Source organism: Pan troglodytes, chromosome 8, assembly GCF_028858775.2.
Source record: "Pan troglodytes isolate AG18354 chromosome 8, NHGRI_mPanTro3-v2.0_pri, whole genome shotgun sequence".
Lineage (NCBI taxonomy): Eukaryota > Metazoa > Chordata > Mammalia > Primates > Hominidae > Pan > Pan troglodytes.
In genome coordinates, this window is record NC_072406.2 from 31,701,172 (window position 1) to 31,722,138 (window position 20,967).

General features: G+C 39.4%; 1 protein-coding gene and 1 long non-coding RNA gene across 19 annotated transcripts in view; both read right to left on the reverse strand.

Moving 5' to 3' along the window:
* The window catches only part of LOC129136256 (uncharacterized), a 36,286-nt gene extending 34,022 nt beyond the window's left edge, over nucleotides 1–2,264 (reverse strand). Inside the window, exon 1 of the long non-coding RNA XR_010146816.1 lies at nucleotides 1,165–2,264. This is a non-coding gene — a long non-coding RNA (uncharacterized LOC129136256). The remainder of the gene's footprint in view (nucleotides 1–1,164) is intronic.
* A 111-nt stretch (nucleotides 2,265–2,375) lies between these two features.
* The window catches only part of NSUN6 (NOP2/Sun RNA methyltransferase 6), a 113,800-nt gene continuing 95,208 nt past the window's right edge, over nucleotides 2,376–20,967 (reverse strand). For 13 of the 18 annotated variants that reach the window (XM_063781448.1, XM_063781442.1, XM_063781449.1 and 10 more), the window contains 3 exons: nucleotides 8,643–8,791; nucleotides 4,930–5,055; nucleotides 2,376–2,974 (listed from right to left, as the gene is read on the reverse strand). In XM_063781448.1, coding sequence (XP_063637518.1) covers nucleotides 2,762–2,974; nucleotides 4,930–5,055; nucleotides 8,643–8,791 — 488 coding nt within the window. In that variant the 3' untranslated portion in view covers nucleotides 2,376–2,761. Of the gene's footprint in view, nucleotides 2,975–4,929; nucleotides 5,066–8,537; nucleotides 8,792–20,967 lie in introns of all 18 variants that reach the window. The other 5 variants (XR_010146814.1, XR_010146815.1, XM_063781447.1 and 2 more) reach the window with 3 other exon arrangements.

A 20,967-nucleotide genomic window follows, 5' to 3' on the forward strand; every position in this document is an offset into this window, starting at 1 on the left:
GTATTAATTGCCATGTTAGAAATGATTCATGTAGTTGAGACTATATTAAATATTCAACACTTCCCAGCTGCAGGGCATCTTTCTTGAGGCAATGCTAAATACTTTATGTTCCTTTAGTAATCTTCCTATTATGTCAGATTAAAAAAAAAGATACCTCCATGTAGATAAAATATTTTATTCAACGTGAGCTCTAGTAGAATAATCTTGGTCAGTTACGAGTTCTGGATCAAGTGTTTAATTTCTGCTGCGCTGTACTTTTAACTATTTGTACTTTGCTTCATTATTTAAAACATGACACAGGATTTTAAAGTAAATGTACTCACTGTTGAACTTAAGTACTTCTGTTTCATAGAAATGTTAATATTAAATGTTAAAATATATATTAATTTTCCCTCACATTTCCCTGATTTTTTCATCTTATTGCATTTTTTTCTTATACTGCTATGTCCCATAAGTTTATGTGATTTTCCAATTTGCTTAAGTTTTTGAAAGGAAGAAACCCACTGAAAATTAGCTCTGTTCAAGGAAAAATTCTGAATAGTATTCTTTGTCCTGTTTCCAATACGTAAATACTTTTCTTCTATTTACTGGCATTGGTTGTATTTTGATATTTGTTGGTATTAATCAAACATTTACACCAGTAAAAGTTTGTTGCTAGGCTGATTCTCTGCCATTTTCATCCCAGCTTAGCAAATAAGGATGTGCAGCAAGCATTACAGAAAATGATTTTTGTAGAGTTTCTTAAAAGACATTTAAAGTTTAAAGAGGTATGCTGAGCCCTAAAAAGATAAGTCCCACAGGAAAAGTGTTTCTCTTTAGTCAAATGACAGCTACTGGATATAAGGCAGAATGAGGGATGTAAGAGAGACACATGTTTGCTTGAAATAATTTTTCTCTCAAACAATAATCATCTATTGACTGTCTGCTCTGAAGCTGTGACAGAGAAACGGCAGGACAGGGTCTCTGCCTGGAGGATGTTTCCCAGGTGTGGGGCTGGGGCTTAAGGTGCATGGCTAGAAAATTTGAATGAGAGTGTCGTAAGTGCCAGGAGAACATTAGATGTGGGTGCCAGGGGCACAGAGAAGGGGAGCAGTGCCTATCCAACCTCAGGGAAAGGTATTCAAGAAAGCCTTCTCTAAAGAAGAGGCCATCTAAAGGTCTTACCTGATCCAAGAGACCTTGCAATCCTTATGGATACAATAAATAGTTATGAGAAATTCCTAAAGAAAACCTGTGGAGGGCGGGGGGTGCGGAAATCAAACTATTAACCAATTGTCCATTTCTTAAGCCCAAGGCCTAATAACTTTTGGGTGATTTGAATGAAAGTTAACAAAACAGTATGATGGATTTAACACCATGAGACAGCCTTAAAACTATGGCTGGGAATTAAGTACTCTGATTGATCTAAAAAGCCAATAGGAAGGCAAAATCCTAAGGCTGTAATGTTTTTTTTAAAAGCTGGCTGGGTGCAATGGCTAACATATGTAATCCCAGTGCTTTAGAAGGCCAAGACAGCAGGACTGCTTCAGGCCAGGAGTTCAAGACCAGCTTGGGTAACACAGCAAGATCCCATCTCTTTAAAAAAAAAAAAAAAATTAGCCAAGCATGGTAGCACACAACTGTGTTGTCCTAGCTACATGGGAGACTGAGGCAGGAAGATTGCTTTAGCCCAGGAGTTTGAGGTTGCAGTGAGCTATGAAATCATGCCACTGCACTCCAGCCTGGGTGGCAGAGCAAGACCTTGTCTTTAAAAAGTAAAATTAAATTGAAAAGCAGTCACTTATTTTGGTCACTACAGTGGGATGCTTGATTTTTGCAATTCGAAGGATGATCTGCTTTTTGTCTGAATTCAGACTTGATTGTGGTCTTTTTTTGTCTGGATCTATGATAGGTACGGCTGCCTTGTCTGATGTTGGGGATAGGTGAAACTGTTTACGTTCAACAGGAGAACACCAAGGCCCAGCTATAAGGGTCAGGTCAGGCCACTTCCCAGCTGCCAGAGCTGGTTTTTTCTTTCTCACCAAGCATTTTCTAATAACTGATATGTTTCAAAGACATGATAAGTTATCCAAATTGTAGAATAATCTCATTTTCTAAATCTACAAAGTAAATACTCATTTTACTTTTTCGTTTAAAATTATGAAAAACATTAAACATAGACTATCATTTAGACTACGATAGTCTTTAGACTATCACTTCACACTATCATTCAGAGGAGGTCGAGACTTCATTTGAAAGGGGGTTGACTTACTAAAAAAGCAGACAGAGAGTCAGGTAAAATACTTACCTCCATTATTGGCACATAGTCAATGTTTTACTTTCCATGCCCTGAATCCTTAAGAAACTAGGAACCTAGGAACAAAAACAACTTTTCATAGCCACATCAAATATTGCTAATTTATTCCTTTTGTTAGATTCACTAATTTTTAACATTAAAAATGACTTGTACACTTTACAAATTAAAACATTAGATCACAAATGAAAATATGCTCCAGACATCTATAGGCATCTGCTTTTCTTTATACTCTACTAAATACATTAAAAAAAAATCTTTTAAAAACAGAAAATATAATCTCATACCAACCCCTACTTCCTCTATGTCTCTGGATCCCTGGTAAAACAGCTGGCAGCCTTTTCTGTTTCCTTAGCAACCACGTCATCATTCAGTTGGCCTGACAACACTTTGGTTTTTTTAAAAAAAAAAAAAAAACCACAGACAGCAAATGTTTGGAATTTTCATTTCTGAGCATCCATCCCTCTCCTATGTGCTTTTGCATTTTACAAATTTTGCAATAAAAAAACCTATAGAGTCCTTATTAGCCAGACGCAACATGTCTTCTCTTCTGGCCTCTCTAAGAGAGTCCATATCAGTGTCCGGTAATGGCACAGCCGATGGATCAAATCGTTGCAGCTGTTTCAACTGTTCACATGAGAGCCCAGCTCCCCTCATTCCTTCTCCTCCAATCTGCGGTTCCTGTTTGGAGAAAGTGGATCAATATGGATGAACATCCTGTAATTAGCAAGTATGCCTGCTACAATTTAAGTTAAAAGACAAATTGGGCTGTAACGACTACATCTTCCAAAAATAGAAAAATGAGTAAATGCCTTTCATTTTGGTGGAACATACGTGCTGCTTTCCAGACAGTAAAGTGGTAAAGCAATACCATGCGTCACCTGATGAACAAATACCTATTATTACATGCTTATCAAGCACTGTGACATTACCAAAGGCCTGAGCTTCCTAGTTGGAAAAGAGTGGACTCAAATTGCAGCTCTACCACATTTTAGCTGTGTGACTTTAGGTAATGTTAACTAACCACATTTCCTCATCTATTAAACAAGGCTTAAGTAACGAAGGTGGTATCACACCTGGCATATAGCAGGGACTCAGTAAATGGAACATTATTATCAATAAAGCAGCAAAGGCCAGGCACAGTGGCTCACACCTATAATCCCAGCACTTAGGGAGGCCGAGGCAGGCTGATCACCTGAGGTCAGGAGTTCAAGACCAGCCTGGCCAACAAGGTGACACCCTGTCTCTACCAAAAATACAAAAATTAGCCAGGTGTGGTGGTGCATGCCTGTAATCCCAGTTACTTGGGAGGCTGAGGCATGAGAATTGCCCGGGAGGCAGAGGTTGCAGAGAGCCAAGATTGTGCCTGGGCAATCCAGCCTGAGCGACAGAGTGACACTCCATCTCAAAAAATAAAAAATGAAGGAAAAGAAAAGAGAAGGAAGGGAGCGGGGATGCGGAGGGGAAGAAGAAAAAGAAAAAGAAAAAAGAAAAAAGAAAGCAAGAGAAAAAATTCAGCTTTATTTAACATTTTCCAAAACTGAAAGGTGGTCTTTAGGCATCTAAGGTACCTCTCTCTGACCCATACCAGTTGGGTGAGAAAAGTTTCTAGAAAAACAAACATAAGAAAGGAGACATAATTTAAGGCTGTATCAATTAGTTTAGAGGGATCATAAGGCCTTGAGTGATACTTGCAAACTACTGAAGAAGATCTATAATCCTAAGTCACCATCACAGACAATCATCTGCATGTTAATGAAGATAGGTTTTCAGATATATACTTAAGAAAACAGATCGTTTATTATCCCATGGAGGTCAGGGGAAAACTTCCCATCCCTTTTAGGTATATATTTTGAGTGTGTGTATATTTCCAAATGAATTCCGAAGTCTTCCTTTCATCTACAATGTAATTATCTTAATTTACGAGACTAGAAACCATCTCTGAATTGTCTTTATTTATGTATTCCCATTACCTAATTTCTGTATAGAAAGGTACTAAAGTTAGATGCTCAATGTATCTGAATGTATGCGAGCATTATTACAGATTTAAACTTAATCTCAAATATCCTGGACTAAAAATTGAATCAAAAATACATTTCTAATAAAGACCATAACATAAAGAGTTGTGTTAGGTAAAAGAAAGTATAGCAAAGCTTTTTAAATATTATACATTTTATATAATAAGCAATAATCCAGAAATACTTTTTTCCCTTTCAGCTGGTCTTCTGATATCCCACAGTTATTAAAGCTCATTTGAGCTTTGATGTGACATGAGAGAAAATGCTCAACATTTTCCATGTCAGAAAAATACAGGACTGGGAAGGAAGAAAAAAATCTTTTTAGAAAAAAGGTGCCGAGTAACATGAACAGCTACAAGGGGAATAAACACATAACAAAAACACTCCCAAGCTCTGTGCCATTTTAACACAATGGCAGGAACAAAGATGAGAAAAAACTTTGTCAGGACATGCAAATTATGGGCAGTCTAAAGTGGATTTAATTAGATAAGCATTCTTGTTTATTACAGTGTTCACTTTGGAAGTTTTACTTATTTCTTCGTTAACACCCTGATTACCACAGTGCTTCAGTTTCTGTGATTTATCTTATTACACAGGGAAAAATGAAATTACTCCTACCTGGGGCTGAAGCTGAAGGCAAGGAAATTTTGTCAGGGCCCAGGCAACTTGTTCTTCATTTTCGGCCAGTGTTATAGTGCACGTGCTATAAACCAGCACACCCTCTGGCTTCAGCAGCTGAACCGCCTAAAGAAAACTGTGATCAGACCACACATAGCACAAGACCAGATAAACATCTGAATGAATTTCATAGCAAAAGGTATAATGTCTTTCAAATGTTTGGGATAAATAAAACGATGTTCTACGTGACAAGGATTCCTTCTGTAATTAGAGTATGCAAGAGCAACACTTGCAGTCTAGACTAGGTGCATTTCATTATCTTGGAACTGTCATACTCCAGATGGACCAAGACTTCCCCAAATATAATCATTCACCGTCATGCCTTTGGATACCATTTTTTATGCTGAAAACTCACAAATTTACATTTTTAGGCCACATCAACTTGTTAAATTCCCTACTTAAATGTTCAGTTGGCTTCTTAACATTTCTTTTTTATTCTTATTTTTTTAAATAGAGATGAGGTCTCACTGTTGCCCAGTCTTGTCTTACACTCCTGGGCTCAAGCAATCCTCCCACCTTGGCCTCCCAAAGTGCTGGGATTGCAGGCGTGAGCCATGGGTCTGGCCCTTCTCAACATTTCTATAATACTATCAAACTTGACATGTTCCAAAATGAACTCCTACTTTCCCTCTGAAATCTACTGCAGAAGTTTTCCTATCTTTCCAGAATCTCAGGTCCCAAACCTCAGATTTTCCTTTATGCCTCTTTTTCTGACTCCCCCAAACATCAGCAAGTCCTATTGGCTCTACCTTCACATTCTAGCCAGAATTTGGCCACTTCTCACCACTTCCACTATCATTGTGGTCCAAGCCTCTTTATCTTTTGCCTGGATTATTCCAACCACCTCCTACTTCATCAACCTGCTTTATTCCCTGCCCTCCTGCAATCTAGTCTCAGTACAGCAGCCAAAGCAGTCCTTTTAAGCTTGTCTCTTCTCAGCCCCAAGCCCCTCACATGTCCTCCATGATCACTTACAGTCAAAGTCCTTACATGATCACTTAGAGTCAAAGACAAAGTCCTTACAGAGGTCTTTGAGGTCAGACATAAACAAGTCTCTTGTTGCCTCTCTGACCTCCTCCTGTACACCTCTTACTCTGGCCCATTTGACTTTGGCAACACTGGCCTCCTGCTGTTTCTGGAACACACAAGACACACTGGCACCTCAGAATCTTTGCAGCAGTTGGGAAAGCTCTCTTAATTCTCTGCACTGCTTACTCCTTATCTTTGCATGTATGTCACGTTCCCGGGCACTCTGTAGATTTGCAACTATTCCAATCCAACACTCCTATCCCCAGTTCCTTTAGCTTGCTCCATAGGGCCATTGCATTATTGCCTTCTAATATACTAAAAAACTCATTTATTTATTTCCTTTCCTAGTTAGAATGGAAACCTCGTGAATAAGGGCATGGAGTGTTTGTCTACTTTCTCAATGCTGTACCGTCAACATCTAGAATAGCGTCTTACATACAGGAGGTGATCTATGAGTATGTGTTGAATAAATTAATCAGGAGATAAGGTATTGTGCTAAAATGGACTTGTCTGAAATACCTAAAGTTCAGCTTTTCAAGCTCCTAATTTTTAAAAATTTAAAGGAAATCTTTAAAAATAGAGTAAACACACTTGTGCTTTTTAAATGAGTATGCTGATCAAAATTTAAACTTTGTTACTATGTGCCAGTTACTGTGTGAAACACTGTATATGCATTTTTCTCAATAAATCCTTATAACAACCACAAAGTAAGATGACTATCACCAATGAGGTATTCCTAATAGGTAGAGCTGTTATCCCTGCTACTCAGATATAGAAAACAATGTACCTAAAGTCACTTAGGTGGAAGAGCCATGGCTCAAGTCAACAAGGCTCAAGTCCACATTCTCGATTTCTCTCCATGCCAAATGGCACACCTGCTATATTCTAGTTCTCTCTGATATACTGTCAGCTTTTCCTTCTCATTGAGATCATTCATCTACTCCTAGTAGCCTTTTAAAATACCATTTTTGCTGTGACCTAATAAGAACAGAAATCCAAGTCCTTTACAGAAGTATCCTAATTTTATTCTCAAGTCAAAGCGGGTTTCGGCTGTAAGTAAAGTTTCCTTTTTGCTGCTTGCTGTTTTAATTCTGAGGATGAGTTCTTTGAAGACTTCATAGAAAAAGACGAAGTTAAATAATACACAACCAGTGCTACCTTTGTGTATGAAAGGAAACACCAGGACGGTTGAATCAGAATGTACTCAAAGACAGCTTTAGAGACTAAATCATTATAGAACATCCATTGTTGCTCTAGCCTTGTATTTTGGAGGGCTGGGAGGAAATAATGAATTCATCTATGATCAAACACTGCCTATACACGCTGAAATCCACTGAGTCATTTTTGAAAGACTAGGAGAAATCCTCAAATGTTCTATCTGGGCTTCTGAAAGTGCTGGAGACAAGTTAAATTTGTAGAGTTTTTATGGTTCTCCTATATCCTACGCTGGCCACTGTCTCTTCCTGTTTTTATCAATGAGTTTTGCTTCCTATTGGGCCTTCTTCTAAAGACGACCCCCAAAAAATCTCTCTTTTTTTTTTTTTTTTTTTTTTTTTGAGACAATCTTGCTCTGTTGCCCAGGCTGGAGTGCAGTGGCATGACTTCAGCTCACTGCAACCTTCGCCTCCCGGGTTCAAGCAATTCTCCTGCCTCAACCTCCCGAGTAGCTGGGACTACAGGCGCCCACAACCACACCCAGCTAATTTTTTGTATTTTTAGTAGAGACGGGGTTTTGCCATGTTGGCCAGGCTGGTCTCGAACTCCTGACCTCAGGTGATCAGCCCGCCTCAGCCTCTCAAAGTGCTGAGATTATGGGCGCGAGCCACCATACTAGCCAATAACTGTTTTTTTTTTAAAAAAGAGTAATTTATTTTATATCTAATTCTTTACATCAATTAGTAACTATAAGTTAACAACTCAGTGACTCTTTTTCAGATAGAGAATATTTGAAATTTATTAAATATCTCAGTGATGAAATTCTACTATTGCCTGTATATCTTAAAGGTGAGTCAACTTAAATGAAAACTTCCTATATTTAAAACTAGGTCCTCTCAGTTGTTTGTGTGTGTGTGTGTGTGTGTGTGTGTGTGTGTGATAAAATATAAATAGCATAAGATTTATCATTTTAGCCATTTTAAGTCAATAATAACATTCAGTACAGTCACATTGCTGGGCAATGATCACCACCATTCATCTCCAGAACTTTTTCATTATCCCAAACTGCAAGTCTATACCCATTAAACAATAGCTCCTCAATCTCCCAGCCCCACAATGCCTGGTAGTATCTATTCTTCTTCCTGTCTCTATGAATTTCCCAGCTACCTCATATAAGCAAAATCTTAAAGCATTTTTCCTTTTGTGTCTGGTTCATATTACTGAGCATAATGTTTTCCAGGTTCACCCATGTTGTGCCTGTATCAGAATCTCATTCCCTTTGAAGGCTGAATAATGTTCCACGTATGGATATAGCACATTCTGTTATCCATGTATCTGTCAACAGACTCTTGGGTTGTTCCCACCTTTTGGCTATTGTAATGAACGCTGCTATGGAGATTGCTGTCAGTAGTTTAAACATCAAAGTAGCAAAAGTTAACTTTCTTTCACAAAAACAGACCACCACATACTGCAGTGAAGAGTTTTCGCTGTAATGGCTGATATGATGCCACTTCCTTCAAAGACCAAGTAGAGGCCATGTTTGGTCTCTGTCCCATTCCACTACAGGGTGCATCCAGAAGAATTCGGTCAAAGGATTCTGGTAGAAATGGAGGTTCTCCTATAAAGAGATTTATAAACATGTTTACTATCTTCCATATAGGTTTAAACTAGAAAACTCCTGAGATGAGCAGGAATTTAAAATCATAATCTAGAATAAAAAATGAAACAATTTCTCCCTTCAATCAAGTAGCTGGTTAAACTAATTTTGACTTATACCTAATATAGATTTGATGTGGTAGAAAGGTTAAAAATGTACTTATAGTTGAAAGTTATTCTGTTGATATAGTACAAACCAAGGCCTAATCACAAAAGACCTTCTACCCCAAATTTCAGAAGCCACAACTCATCAAAGCTAGGACTTGGAATTAATTCTAGTTGTTCTGGAAATGGATACTTCTCTTGGTAATTCCTATTGAAGACAGCCCCCAAGAAAATGCCTGTTTGACTGTTGTGAAACACACTGATTCTGTGTTCCTGAGTCTCCTTGTTTCTGTGGCCATCAGAATGGCTATGGTCTAGAATAGGGAGAATGAGCCAGTACCACCCCTAGATTCAATCTTCCACGAAGTTTTCCTTTGCATTCACTTGAATAATTTTCTCTAACTTCTAATCTATTTAATATTATTGGAGGAAGGTGTGAAACCAAGTGGTCTGTTTACATATTTGGGCTGTCTACCTGCTACCAAGATTTCCATTCCATTCCGCATTCCATTTCATTCCGCATTCCATTCCGTTCCCCATTCCATTCCATTCCATTCCCCATTCCATTCCATTCTGCGTTCCATTCCATTCTCCATTCCACTCCATTCAATTCTCTATTCCATTCTATTCTCCATTCCATTCCATTCTCCATTCCATTTGATTCTCCATTCCATTCTTCTCCATTCAAATTCCCTAATCAATTCCATGCTCCATTACATTCCATTCTACACTACACGGCATTCCACATATCATTCCATTCTCAATTCACCATTCCATTCTCCCTTCCATTCCATTCTCCATTCCATTCCACTACACTCGACTCTCCGTTCCATTCTCCACTCAATTCTCCATTCCATTCTATTCCACTCCATTCTCCAATCTATTCTCCATTTCATTCCATTCCCTTCTCCATTCCATTTCCCAATCCATTCTCCATTCCATTAAATTCCATCTTCAGTTCGATTCCATTCTCCATTCCATTCCGTTCGATTCTCCATTCCATTCCATTCTCCATTCCATTCCATTCTCCCTTCCCTTCCATTCCATTCTCCATTCCATTCCATTGCATTCTCCATTCCATTCCATTGCATTCTCCATTCCATTCCATGCTCCATTCGATTCCATTCCATTCTCCATTCCATTCCATTCTCCATACCATTCCATTCTCTATTCCGTTCCGTTCTCCATTCCATGGAATGGAATGGGGAATGGTATGGAATGAAATGCAGAATGGAAGAGAATGGAATGCAGAATGGAAGGGAATGGGAAGGAGAATGGAATGGAATGCAGAATGGAGAATGGAATGGAATGGAGAATGGAATGGAATGCGAAATGGAATGGAATGGAGAATGAACTGGAATGGAGAATGGAATGGAATGGAGAATGGAATGGAGTGGAGAAAGGAATGGAGTGGAGAATGGAATGAAAGGGAGGATGGAATGGAATGAAATGGAGTGTGGAATGGAGATTGTTATGAATGGAATAGGGAATGGAATGGCATGGAGTGGAACGGAATGGAAGGAAGAATGGAATGGAATGGAGAATGGAATGGAATGTAGTGGAAAATGAAAAGGAATGCAGAATGGAATGGAAAATGTAACAAATGGAGAATGGAATGGAGAATGGAATAGAATGCTGAATGGAATGGAGAATGGATTGGAATGGAATGGAACAGAGAATGGAGAATGGAATGGAATGCAATGGAGAATGGAGTAGAATAGAATAGAATGGAGAATGGAATGGAATAGAATGGAGATTGAACTGGAATGGAGAGTGGAATGAGATGGAGAATGGAATGGAATGGAATGGAGAATGGTATGGAATGGAATGGAATGGAGAATGGAAGGGAATGGAATGGAATCGACAATGCAGAATGGAATGGAGAATGTAATTGATTACAGAATGGAATGGCATAGAGAATGAACTCAAATGGAGAATGGAATGGAATGGAGAATAGAATGCAATGGAATGGAGACTGGAATGGAATGGACAGGAATGGAGAAGGGAATAGAATTGAATGGAGAATGGACTGGATAAATGAATGCGGAATGGAATGGAATGAAGAATGGAATGGAATGGAATGGGGAATGGAATGGAATGCAGAATGATATGGAATGGACTGGAGACTGGAAGGGAATGGAAAGGAGAATGGAATGGAATGTAGAAAGAAGAATGGAATAGAATGGAGAACAGAATGCAATGGAGAGTGGAATGCAATGTGGAATGGAATGGAATGGAGAGTGAACTGGAATGGAGAATGGAATGGAATGGAGTGGAGAATGGAATAGAGAATGGAATGGAACGGACAACAGAATGGAATGAACAATGGAATGGGGAATGGAATGGAGTGGAGAATGGAATGGAGTGGAGAATGGAATGAAAGGTAGAATAGAATGGAATGGAATGAATTGGAACGTGGAATGGAGAATGGGTATGAATGGAATAGAGAATCAAATGGAATGGAGTGGAATGGAATGGAATGGAACAGAGAATGGAATGGAATGTAGTGGGAAAAGCACTGGAGAATGGAATGGAATGGAGAATGTAACAGATGGAGAATGGAATGCAATGGAGAATGGAATGGAATGCAGAATGGAATAGAGAATGCAGTGGAATGGAGAATGTATGGGAATGGAATGGAGAATGGAATGTAATGGAGAGTGGATGGAATGTATTACAACGGAGAATGAAATGGAATGGAATGGAATGGTATGGAATGGAAAACGGCATGGAATAGAATGGAGAATGGACTGGGAAATGGGATGGAATATAATGGAGAATGGAATGGAATAGAGAATGGAAGAAACGGAATGGAATCAAGAATGGAATGGAATGGAATGAAATGAAATGGAGAATGGAATGGACAATGGAATGGAAAATGTAATGGAGAATAGAATGGAATGCAGTGGAATGGAGAGTGGAATGGAGAATGGAATGGAATGGAGAATGGAATGGAGTGGAGAATAGAAAGGAATCGAGAATGGAATGGAGTGAAGAATGGCGTGGAAGGAAATGGAGACTGTAATGTAATGGAGAATGGAATGGAGGATGGAATGGAATGGAGGATGGAATGGAATGGAGAATGGAATGGAATATGGAATGGAATGGAGGATGGAATGGAATAGAGTGGAGAGTGTAGAGGAAAGTAACTGAATGTGAATGAAATGGAATGAAGAACGGAATGGAATGGAGAATGGAATAGAGTGGAATGGAGAATGGAATGGAATAGAGAATGGAATGGTATGGAGAATGGAATGGAGAATGGAATGGAATCAAATGGAGCATGGAATGGAATGGAGAATGCTATGGAATGCAGTGGAGAATGGAAGAGAGTGGAATGGAGAATGGGATAGAATGCAGTGGTGAATAGAATGGAATGGAGGATGGTATGGAGAATGGAATGGAGTGGAGAATGGAATGGAAGGGAGCATGGAATGAAGGCAGCATGGAATGGAATGAAATGGAGTGGAGAATGGAATGGAATAGAGAATGGAATGGAATGGAGCATGGAATGTAATGGAGAACAGAATGGAATGGAATGGAATGGATGATGGGATGGAGAATGGAATGGACAGTGGAATGGAATGGAGAATGGAATGGATAATGGGTTAGAATGGAGAATGGAATAGAATGGAGAATGGAAAAGAGCAGAATGGAATGGAGAATGGAATGGAAAGGAGGATGGAATGGAATGGAAAGTGGAATGAAATGGAATGGAGAAGAATGGAATGGAGAATGGAACGGAATGGAGAATGAACTGGAATGGAGAACAGAATGGAATGGAGAATGGAAGGGAATGGAATGGAAAATGGTATGGAATGGAGAATTAAATAGAATGGATAATAGAATGGAATATGGAATGGAATGAAATGAAGACTGGAATGGAGAATGGTGTGGAATGGAAGGGAAAATGGAGAATGGAATGGAATCGAGAATTCAATGGAATGGAATGGAGAATAGAATGCAATTGAATGGGATGGACATGAATGAAGAATGGAATGGAATGGAGAATGGAATGGAATGCAGAGTAGAATGGAATGAAGAATGAAGAATGGAATAGAATGCAATGGGAAGTGGAATGGAATGGAGAATGGAATGGAATGCGAATAGAATGGAATGAAGAATGGAATGGAAAATGGAATAGAATGGAATGCACAGTGGAATGCAATGGAGAATGGAATGGAATAGAGAATGCAATGGGGAATGTAATGGAATGGGGAGTAGTATGGAGTGCAATAGAGAATGGAAGGCAATGGAATGAAGAATGGAAGAAAACAGAAGGCAGAATGGAATAGAATGGAGAACTGAATGGAATGGAATGCAGAATGGGATGAAATGGAAAATGGAATGGAATGGAGAATGGAATAGAGAATGGAATGGAACGGAGAATGGAATGGAATGCAGTGGTGAATAGAATGAAATGGAGAATGGAATGTAATGGAATGGAGGATGGTGTGGAGAATGGAATGGAATAGACAATGGAATGGAATGGACATGGAATGGAGAACGGAATGGAGAATGGAGTGGGGAATGGAATAGAATGGGGAATTGAATTGCGAATGGAATGGAAAGGGGAAGGGAATGGAATGGAGAATGGATTGGAATGGAATAGAGAAGGATTTGGTATGGAATGAAGAATGGAATGGAAGGTAGAATGGAATGGAATGGAGATTGAACTGAAATGGAGAGTGGAATGCAATGGAGAATGCAAGGGAATGGAATGGAGGAAGGAAGGGAATGGAATGGAGGAAGGAAGGGAATGGAATGGAAAATGGAATGGAATGGAGAATGGTATGGAACGGAATGGAGAATGGGAAGAGAATGGAATGGAGAATGGAAGGGAATGGAATGGAGAATGGAATGCAGTGAAGAATGGAATAGAATAGATAGTGGAATGGAGAATGGAATGGAAAGTGGAATGGAATGGAAAATGGAAGGAATGCAGCATGGAATGCAATGAAATGGAGAATTGTGTGCAGAATGGAATGGAATGGAAAGTAGAGAATGGAATGGAATGGGGAATGGAATGCAGTGGTGAATAGAATGGAATGGAAAATGGAGTGGAGGATGGAATGCATATGCAATGGAGAAAAGAGAACATGGAATGGAGAATGGAATTGAATGCAGAATGGAATGGAATGGAGAATGCTATGGAATGCAGTGGAGAGTGGAAGAGAATCGAATGGAGAAGCAGATGGAATGCAGTGGTGAACAGAATGGAATGGAGGATGCTATGGAGAATGAAATGGAGTGGAGAATGGAGTGGAAGGGAGCATGGAATGAAGGCAGCATGGAATGGAATGGAGAATGGAATGGAATGGAGAATGGAATGAAATGGAATGGAGAATGGAATGGAATAGAGAATGGAATGGAATGGAGCATGGAATGGAATGGAGAATAGAATGGAAGGGAGAATGGAATGGAATGGAATGGATGATGGTATGGAGAATGGAATGGACAGTGGAATGAATGGAATGGAGAATGGAATGGAAGATGGATTGGAACGGAGAATGGAATAGAGTGGAGAATGGAAAAGAGTGGAATGGAATGGAGAATGGAATGGAAAGGAGGATGGAATGGAATGGAAAGTGGAATGAAATGGAATGGAGAATGGAATGGAATGGAGAATGAACTGGAATGGAGAATAGAATGGAATGGAGAATGGAACGGAATGGAATGGACAATGGAAGGGAATGGAATGGAAAATGGTATGGAATGGAGGATTAAATAGAATGGAAAATGGAATGGAATATGGAATGGAGCGTGGAATGGAATGAAATGAAGAATGGAATGGAGAATGGTGTGGAATGGAAGGGAAAATGGAGAATGGAATGTAATCAAGAATTGAATGGAATGGAATGAAGAATAGAATGCAACTGAATGAGATGGACATGAATGGAGAATAAAATGAAATAGAATGGAGAATGGAATGGAATGGAATGCAGAATGGAATAGAGAATGGAATGGAATGTGGAATGGAATGGAATGAAGAATGGAGAATGGAACAGAATGGAATGGGAAGTGGAATGGAATGGAGAATGGAATGGAATGCGAATAGAATGGAATGAAGAATGGAATGGAGAATGGAATGGAATGGAATGCACAGTGGAATGCAATGGAGAATGGAATGGGGAATGTAATGGAATGGGGAGTAGTATGGAGTGCAATAGAGAATGGAAGGGAATGGAATGGAGAATGGAAGGAAATGGAATGAGGAATGGGATGGAATGGAAAATGGAACGGAGTGGAGAATGGAATGGAATGGAGAATGGAATGGAATGCAGTGGTGAATAGAATGAAATGGAGAATGGAATGTAATGGAATGGAGGATGGTGTGGAGAATAGAATAGAATGGAGAAGGGAATGGAAAAAGGAATAGAATATGGAATGGAATGGAGAAAGGAATAGAATATGGAATGGAATGGAGAATGGAATAGAATGCAGTAGTGAATATAATGGAGTGGAGAATGGAATGTAATGAAATGGAGGTTGGTAAGGATAACAGAATGGCATGGAGAATGGAATGGAAGGGAGAGTGGAAAGGAATTGAAAATGGAAAAGAATGGAATGGCGGAAGGAATGGAATTGAAAGTGGAATGAAATGGAATGGAGGATGGAAAGGAATGGAATGGAGGTTGTTAAGGAGAATGGAATGGAATTGAGAATGGAATGGACAATGGAATGGAAGGGAGAATGGAATGAAACATGGAAAAGAATGGAATGGAGAATGCAATGGAATGGAAAATGGAATGAAATGCAATGGTGAATAGAATGGAGTGAAGAATGGAATGGAATTGAGAATGGAATGGACAATGGAATGGAAGGGAGAATGGAAGGGAGAATGGAAAAGAATGGAATGGAGACTGCAATGGAATGGAAAATGGAATGAAATGGAATGAAATGCAGTGGTGAATAGAATGGAGTGAAGAATGGAATGGAGGATGGTATGGAGAATGGAATGGAATGGAGAATGGAATGGAATTGGAAATGGAGGAGAATGGAATGGAACGAAGAGTGGAATGAAATGGAGAATGGAACGCAGAATGGAATGGAATGGAGAATAGAATGGAATGGAATAGAGAATGGAATGGAGAATGCAATGGAATGGGGAATGGAATGGAGAATGTAACGGATGGAGAATGGAATGGAGAATGGATTGGAATGTGGAATTGAATGGAATGGAGAATGGAATGAAATGGAATGGAGAATGGGATGGAATGGAGAATTGATTGGAATGGAATTGAATAGAGAATGGAATGGAAGGGAGAATATAATGGAAAGGAATGGGGAATGGAATGGGGAACGGAGAATGGAATAGAATGGAGAATGGATTGGAATGGAATGGAGAATCGAATGGATTGGAATGGAATGGAGAATCGAATGGAGAATGGAATGGAATGGAATGGAGAGTAGAATGGATTGGAATGGAACAGAATGGAGAGTGGAGAATAGAAACGAATTGAATGGAATGGAGAATGCAATAGAGAATGGAATGGAATGGAGAATGGAATGGAATGCGGAATGGAATGGAGAATGGAATGGAATTAAGAATCTTAGGGAGACGGCAATGTAATGTGAAATGTAATGTATTGGAATATGGAATGCAATGAAGAATGAAATGGAATGGACAATGGAATGGAATGGACAATGGAGTGAAGAATGGAAGGGAATGGAATGCAGAATGGAATGGAAGCGAATGGAGAAAAGAATGGAAAAGAGAATGGAATGGAATGGAGAAAGGAATGGGGAATGGAATGCAGTGGGGATTTGAATGCGGAATGGAATGCAATGGAAAGGGGAATGGAATGGAATGGAGAATGGATTGGAATGGAATGGAGAATGGATTGGAATGGAATAGAGAATGGTTTGGAATGGAATGGAGAATGGAATGGAATAGATAATGGAATGCAATGGAGAATGGAATGGAATGGAGATTGAGCTGGAATGGACAATGGAATGAAATGGAGAATGGAACGGAGAAAGGAAGGGAAGGGAATGGAATGGAATCGAGAATGCAGAATGGAATAGAATGGATAATAGAATGGAATGTGGAATGGAATGGAATGGAGAATGAACTGGAATGGAAAATGGAATGGAATGGAGAATGGTATGGAATGGAACGGAGAATGGCAGAGAATGGAATGGATAATGTACGGCAATGGAATAGAGAATGGTATGGAATGGAGAATGGAATAGAATGGATAAGGGAATGGAGAATGGAATGGTATGAGAAATGTAATGTAATGTAATGCAGGATGGAATGGAATGGAGCATGGAATGCAATGAAATAGAGAATGAAGTGGGCAATGGAACAGAAAATGGAGAATGGAGAATAGAATGGCATGCAGTGGTGAATAGAAAGGAATGGAGAATGGAATGGAATGGGGAATGGAATGGAATGGAGAAAGGAATAGAAAATGGAATGGAATGGAGAATGGAATGGAATACGGAATGGAATGCAGTGGTGAATAGAATGGAATGGAAGATGGTATGGAGAATGGAATAGAATGGAAAATGGAATGCAGTAGAGAATGGAATATAAAGGAATGGAATGGAGAATGGAGAATGGAATGGAGAATGGAGAATGCAATGGAATGGAGAATGGAATGGAATGTGGAATGGAATGCAATGAGGAATGGAATGGAATGGAGAATGGAATAGAGAATGGAATGGAATAGAGAATGGAATGGAGATGGAATAGAGAATGGAATGGAATGGAGAATGGAATGGTATGGAGAATGGAGAATGATATGGAACAGAATGGAGAATGGAAGAGAATGGAATGGGGTGCAGTGGTGAACAGAATGGAATGGAGAATGGAATGGAATGGAGGATGGTATGGAGAATGGAATGGAATGAAGCATAGAATGGAATGGAGCATGGAATAAAATGGAGCATGAAATGCAGTGATGGAGAATGGTATGGAATGGAATGGAAAATGGGGTATGGAATGGAATGGAGAATAGAATGGAATGGAATGCAGAATGGAGTGGAGGATGGTATGGAAAATGGAATGGAATGGAGAATGGAATGGAATGGAAAAAGGAATAGAATATAGAATGCAATGGAGAATAGAATGGAATGGAATACAGTGATAAATAGGCTAGAAGGGAGAATGGAATAGAATGAAATGAAACGGAATGGAATGCAGTGGTGAACAGAATGGAATGGAATGGAGGATGGTATGGAAAATGGAATGGAATGGAGAATGGAATGGAATGGAGAATGGAATAGAATGGAGAATGGAATAGAATGGAGAAAGGAATAGAATATGGAATAGAATGGAGAACGGAATGGAGAATACAATGGAATGGAATGCAGTGGTGAACAGAATGGAATGGAGAATGTAATAGAATGAAACGTAATGCAGGCTGGAATGGAGAATGGAGTGGAATGGAGAATAGAATGGACAATGGAAAGAAATGGAGAATGGAATGAATGGAATGGAGAATGGGAAAGAGTGGAATGGAATGGAGAATGGAATGGAATGAAAAATGATATGGAATGGAGAATTGAAAGGAATGGATAATGGAATGGAATGCAGAATGGAATGGAGCATGGAATGGAGTGGAGCATGAAATGGAATGAAGTGGAGAATGGAGTGGAATGGAACGGAAAGTGGAGCATTGAATGGAATGGAGAATAGAATGGAATGGAAAATGGAATGGAATAGAATGGAGAATGGAAGGGACTGGAGAATGGAATGGAATGGAGAATAGAATGCAATAGAATGGAATGGAATGGAGAATGGAATGGATTGGACAGGAATGCAGAATGGAATGGAATAGAATGGAGAATGGAATGCAACGGAGAATGGAATGGAATACAGAATGGAATGGACTGCAGAATGGAATGGACTGCGAAATGGAATAGCATGAAGAAGAATGGAGGATAGAATAGAAGGGAATGGAGAACGGAATGGAATGGAGAATGGAATGGAATGCGGAATGGAATGGAATGCGGAATGGAATGGATTGCAGAATGGAATGGATTGTGGAATGGAACAGAATGAAGAAGAATGGAGAATGGAATAGAATGGAATGGAGAATGGAATAGAATGGAATGGAGAATGGAGTGGAATAGAGAATGGAATGAGGATTGTAATGGAATGGGGAATGGTATGGAATGAAATACAGAATGGAAGAGAATGGAATGGAGAATGGAAGGGAATGGGAAGGAGAATGGAATGCAGAATAGAGAACGGAATGGAATGGAGAATGGAATGGAATGCGAAATGGAATGGAATGGAGAATGAACTGGAATGGACAATGGAATGGAATGGATAATGGAATGAAATGGAGTGGAGAAAGGAATGGAGTGGAGAATGGAATGAAAGGGAGGATGGAATGGAATGAAATGGAGCGTGGAATGGAGATTGTTATGAATGGAATAGAGAATGGAATGGCATGGAGTGAAATGGAATGGAAGGAAGAATGGAATGGAAGGAAGAATGGAATGGAATGGAGAATGGAATGGAATGTAGTGAAAAATGGAAAGGAATGGAGAATGGAATGGAAAATGTAACAAATGGAGAATGGAATAGAATGCTGAATGGAATGGAGAATGGATTGGAATGGAATGGAACAGAGAATGCAGAATGGAATGGAATGGAATGGAGAATGGAGTAGAATAGAATGGAATGGAGAATGGAATGGAATAGAATGGAGATTGAACCCCCATGGAGAGTGGAACAAAATGGAGAATGGAATGGAATGGAGAATGGTATGGAATGGAATGGAGAATGGTATGGAATGGAAGGGAATGAAATGGAGAATGGAAGGGAATAGAATGGAGAATGGAAGGGAATGGAATGGAGAATGGAATTGAGAATGCAAAATGGAATGGAGAATGTAATTGATTACGGAATGGAACAGAATAGAGAATGAACTAGAATGGAGAATGGAATGGAACGGAGAAGGGTATGGAACTGAGAATGGTATGGAACGGAATGGAGAATGGCAGGAATGGAATGGAGAATCAAAGGGAATGAAATGGAGAACGGTATGGAATGGAGAATGGAATAGAATGGAGAGTGGAATGGAATATGGGATAGAATGGAGAGTGGAATGGAGAGTGGAATGGAAAGTGGAATGGAATATTCTCCCTTCCCTTCCATTCCATTCTCCATTCCATTCCATTGCATTTTCTATTCCATTCCATTCCATTGCATTCTCCATTCCATGCTCCATTCGATTCCATTCCATTCTCTATACCATTCCATTCTCTATTTCATTCCATTCTTCATTCCACTCCGTTCCATTCTCCATTCCATTCCATTCTCCATACCATTCCATTCTCCATTCCACTCTATTCCATTCTCCATTCCATTCCATTCACATTAAATTACATTCCACTACACTCTCCACTCCATTCCATTCAATCCTCCCTTCCATTCCATATTCCATTCCATTCTCCATTCCATTCCATCCTCCATTACATTACATTCTCCATTCCATTCCACGTCATTCTTCACTCCATTCCATTCTCGATTCCTTTCTATTCTCCACTCCATTCCATTCTCCATTCCACTGCATTCCATTCTATTCTCCATTACATTTTACATTCCATTCTCCATTTCATTTCATTCCATTCCATTCTTGATTCCATTCCATTTCTTCCATTCTCTATTCCATTCCATTCTCCATTATATTCCATCCCATTTCCCAGTCCATTCTCCATTACAGCCCATTCCATTTTCCATTCCATACCATTCCATTCCATTTCATTCTCCACTGTAATACATTCCATCCACTCTCTATTACATTCCATTCTCCATTCCATTCCCATACATTCTCCACTCCACTGCATTCTCTATTCCATTCTCCATTCCATTCCATTCCTTTCCGCATTCCTTTCCATTCTCCATTGCATTCCATTCTCCATCTGTTACATTCTCCATTCCATTCCATTCTCCCGTCCATTTTTCACTCCATTCTATTCCATTCTCCATTCCATTCCGTTCCACTCCATTCCATTCCATTCTCTATTCCATTCATACCCATTCTCCATTCCATGCTCCATTTCATTCCATTC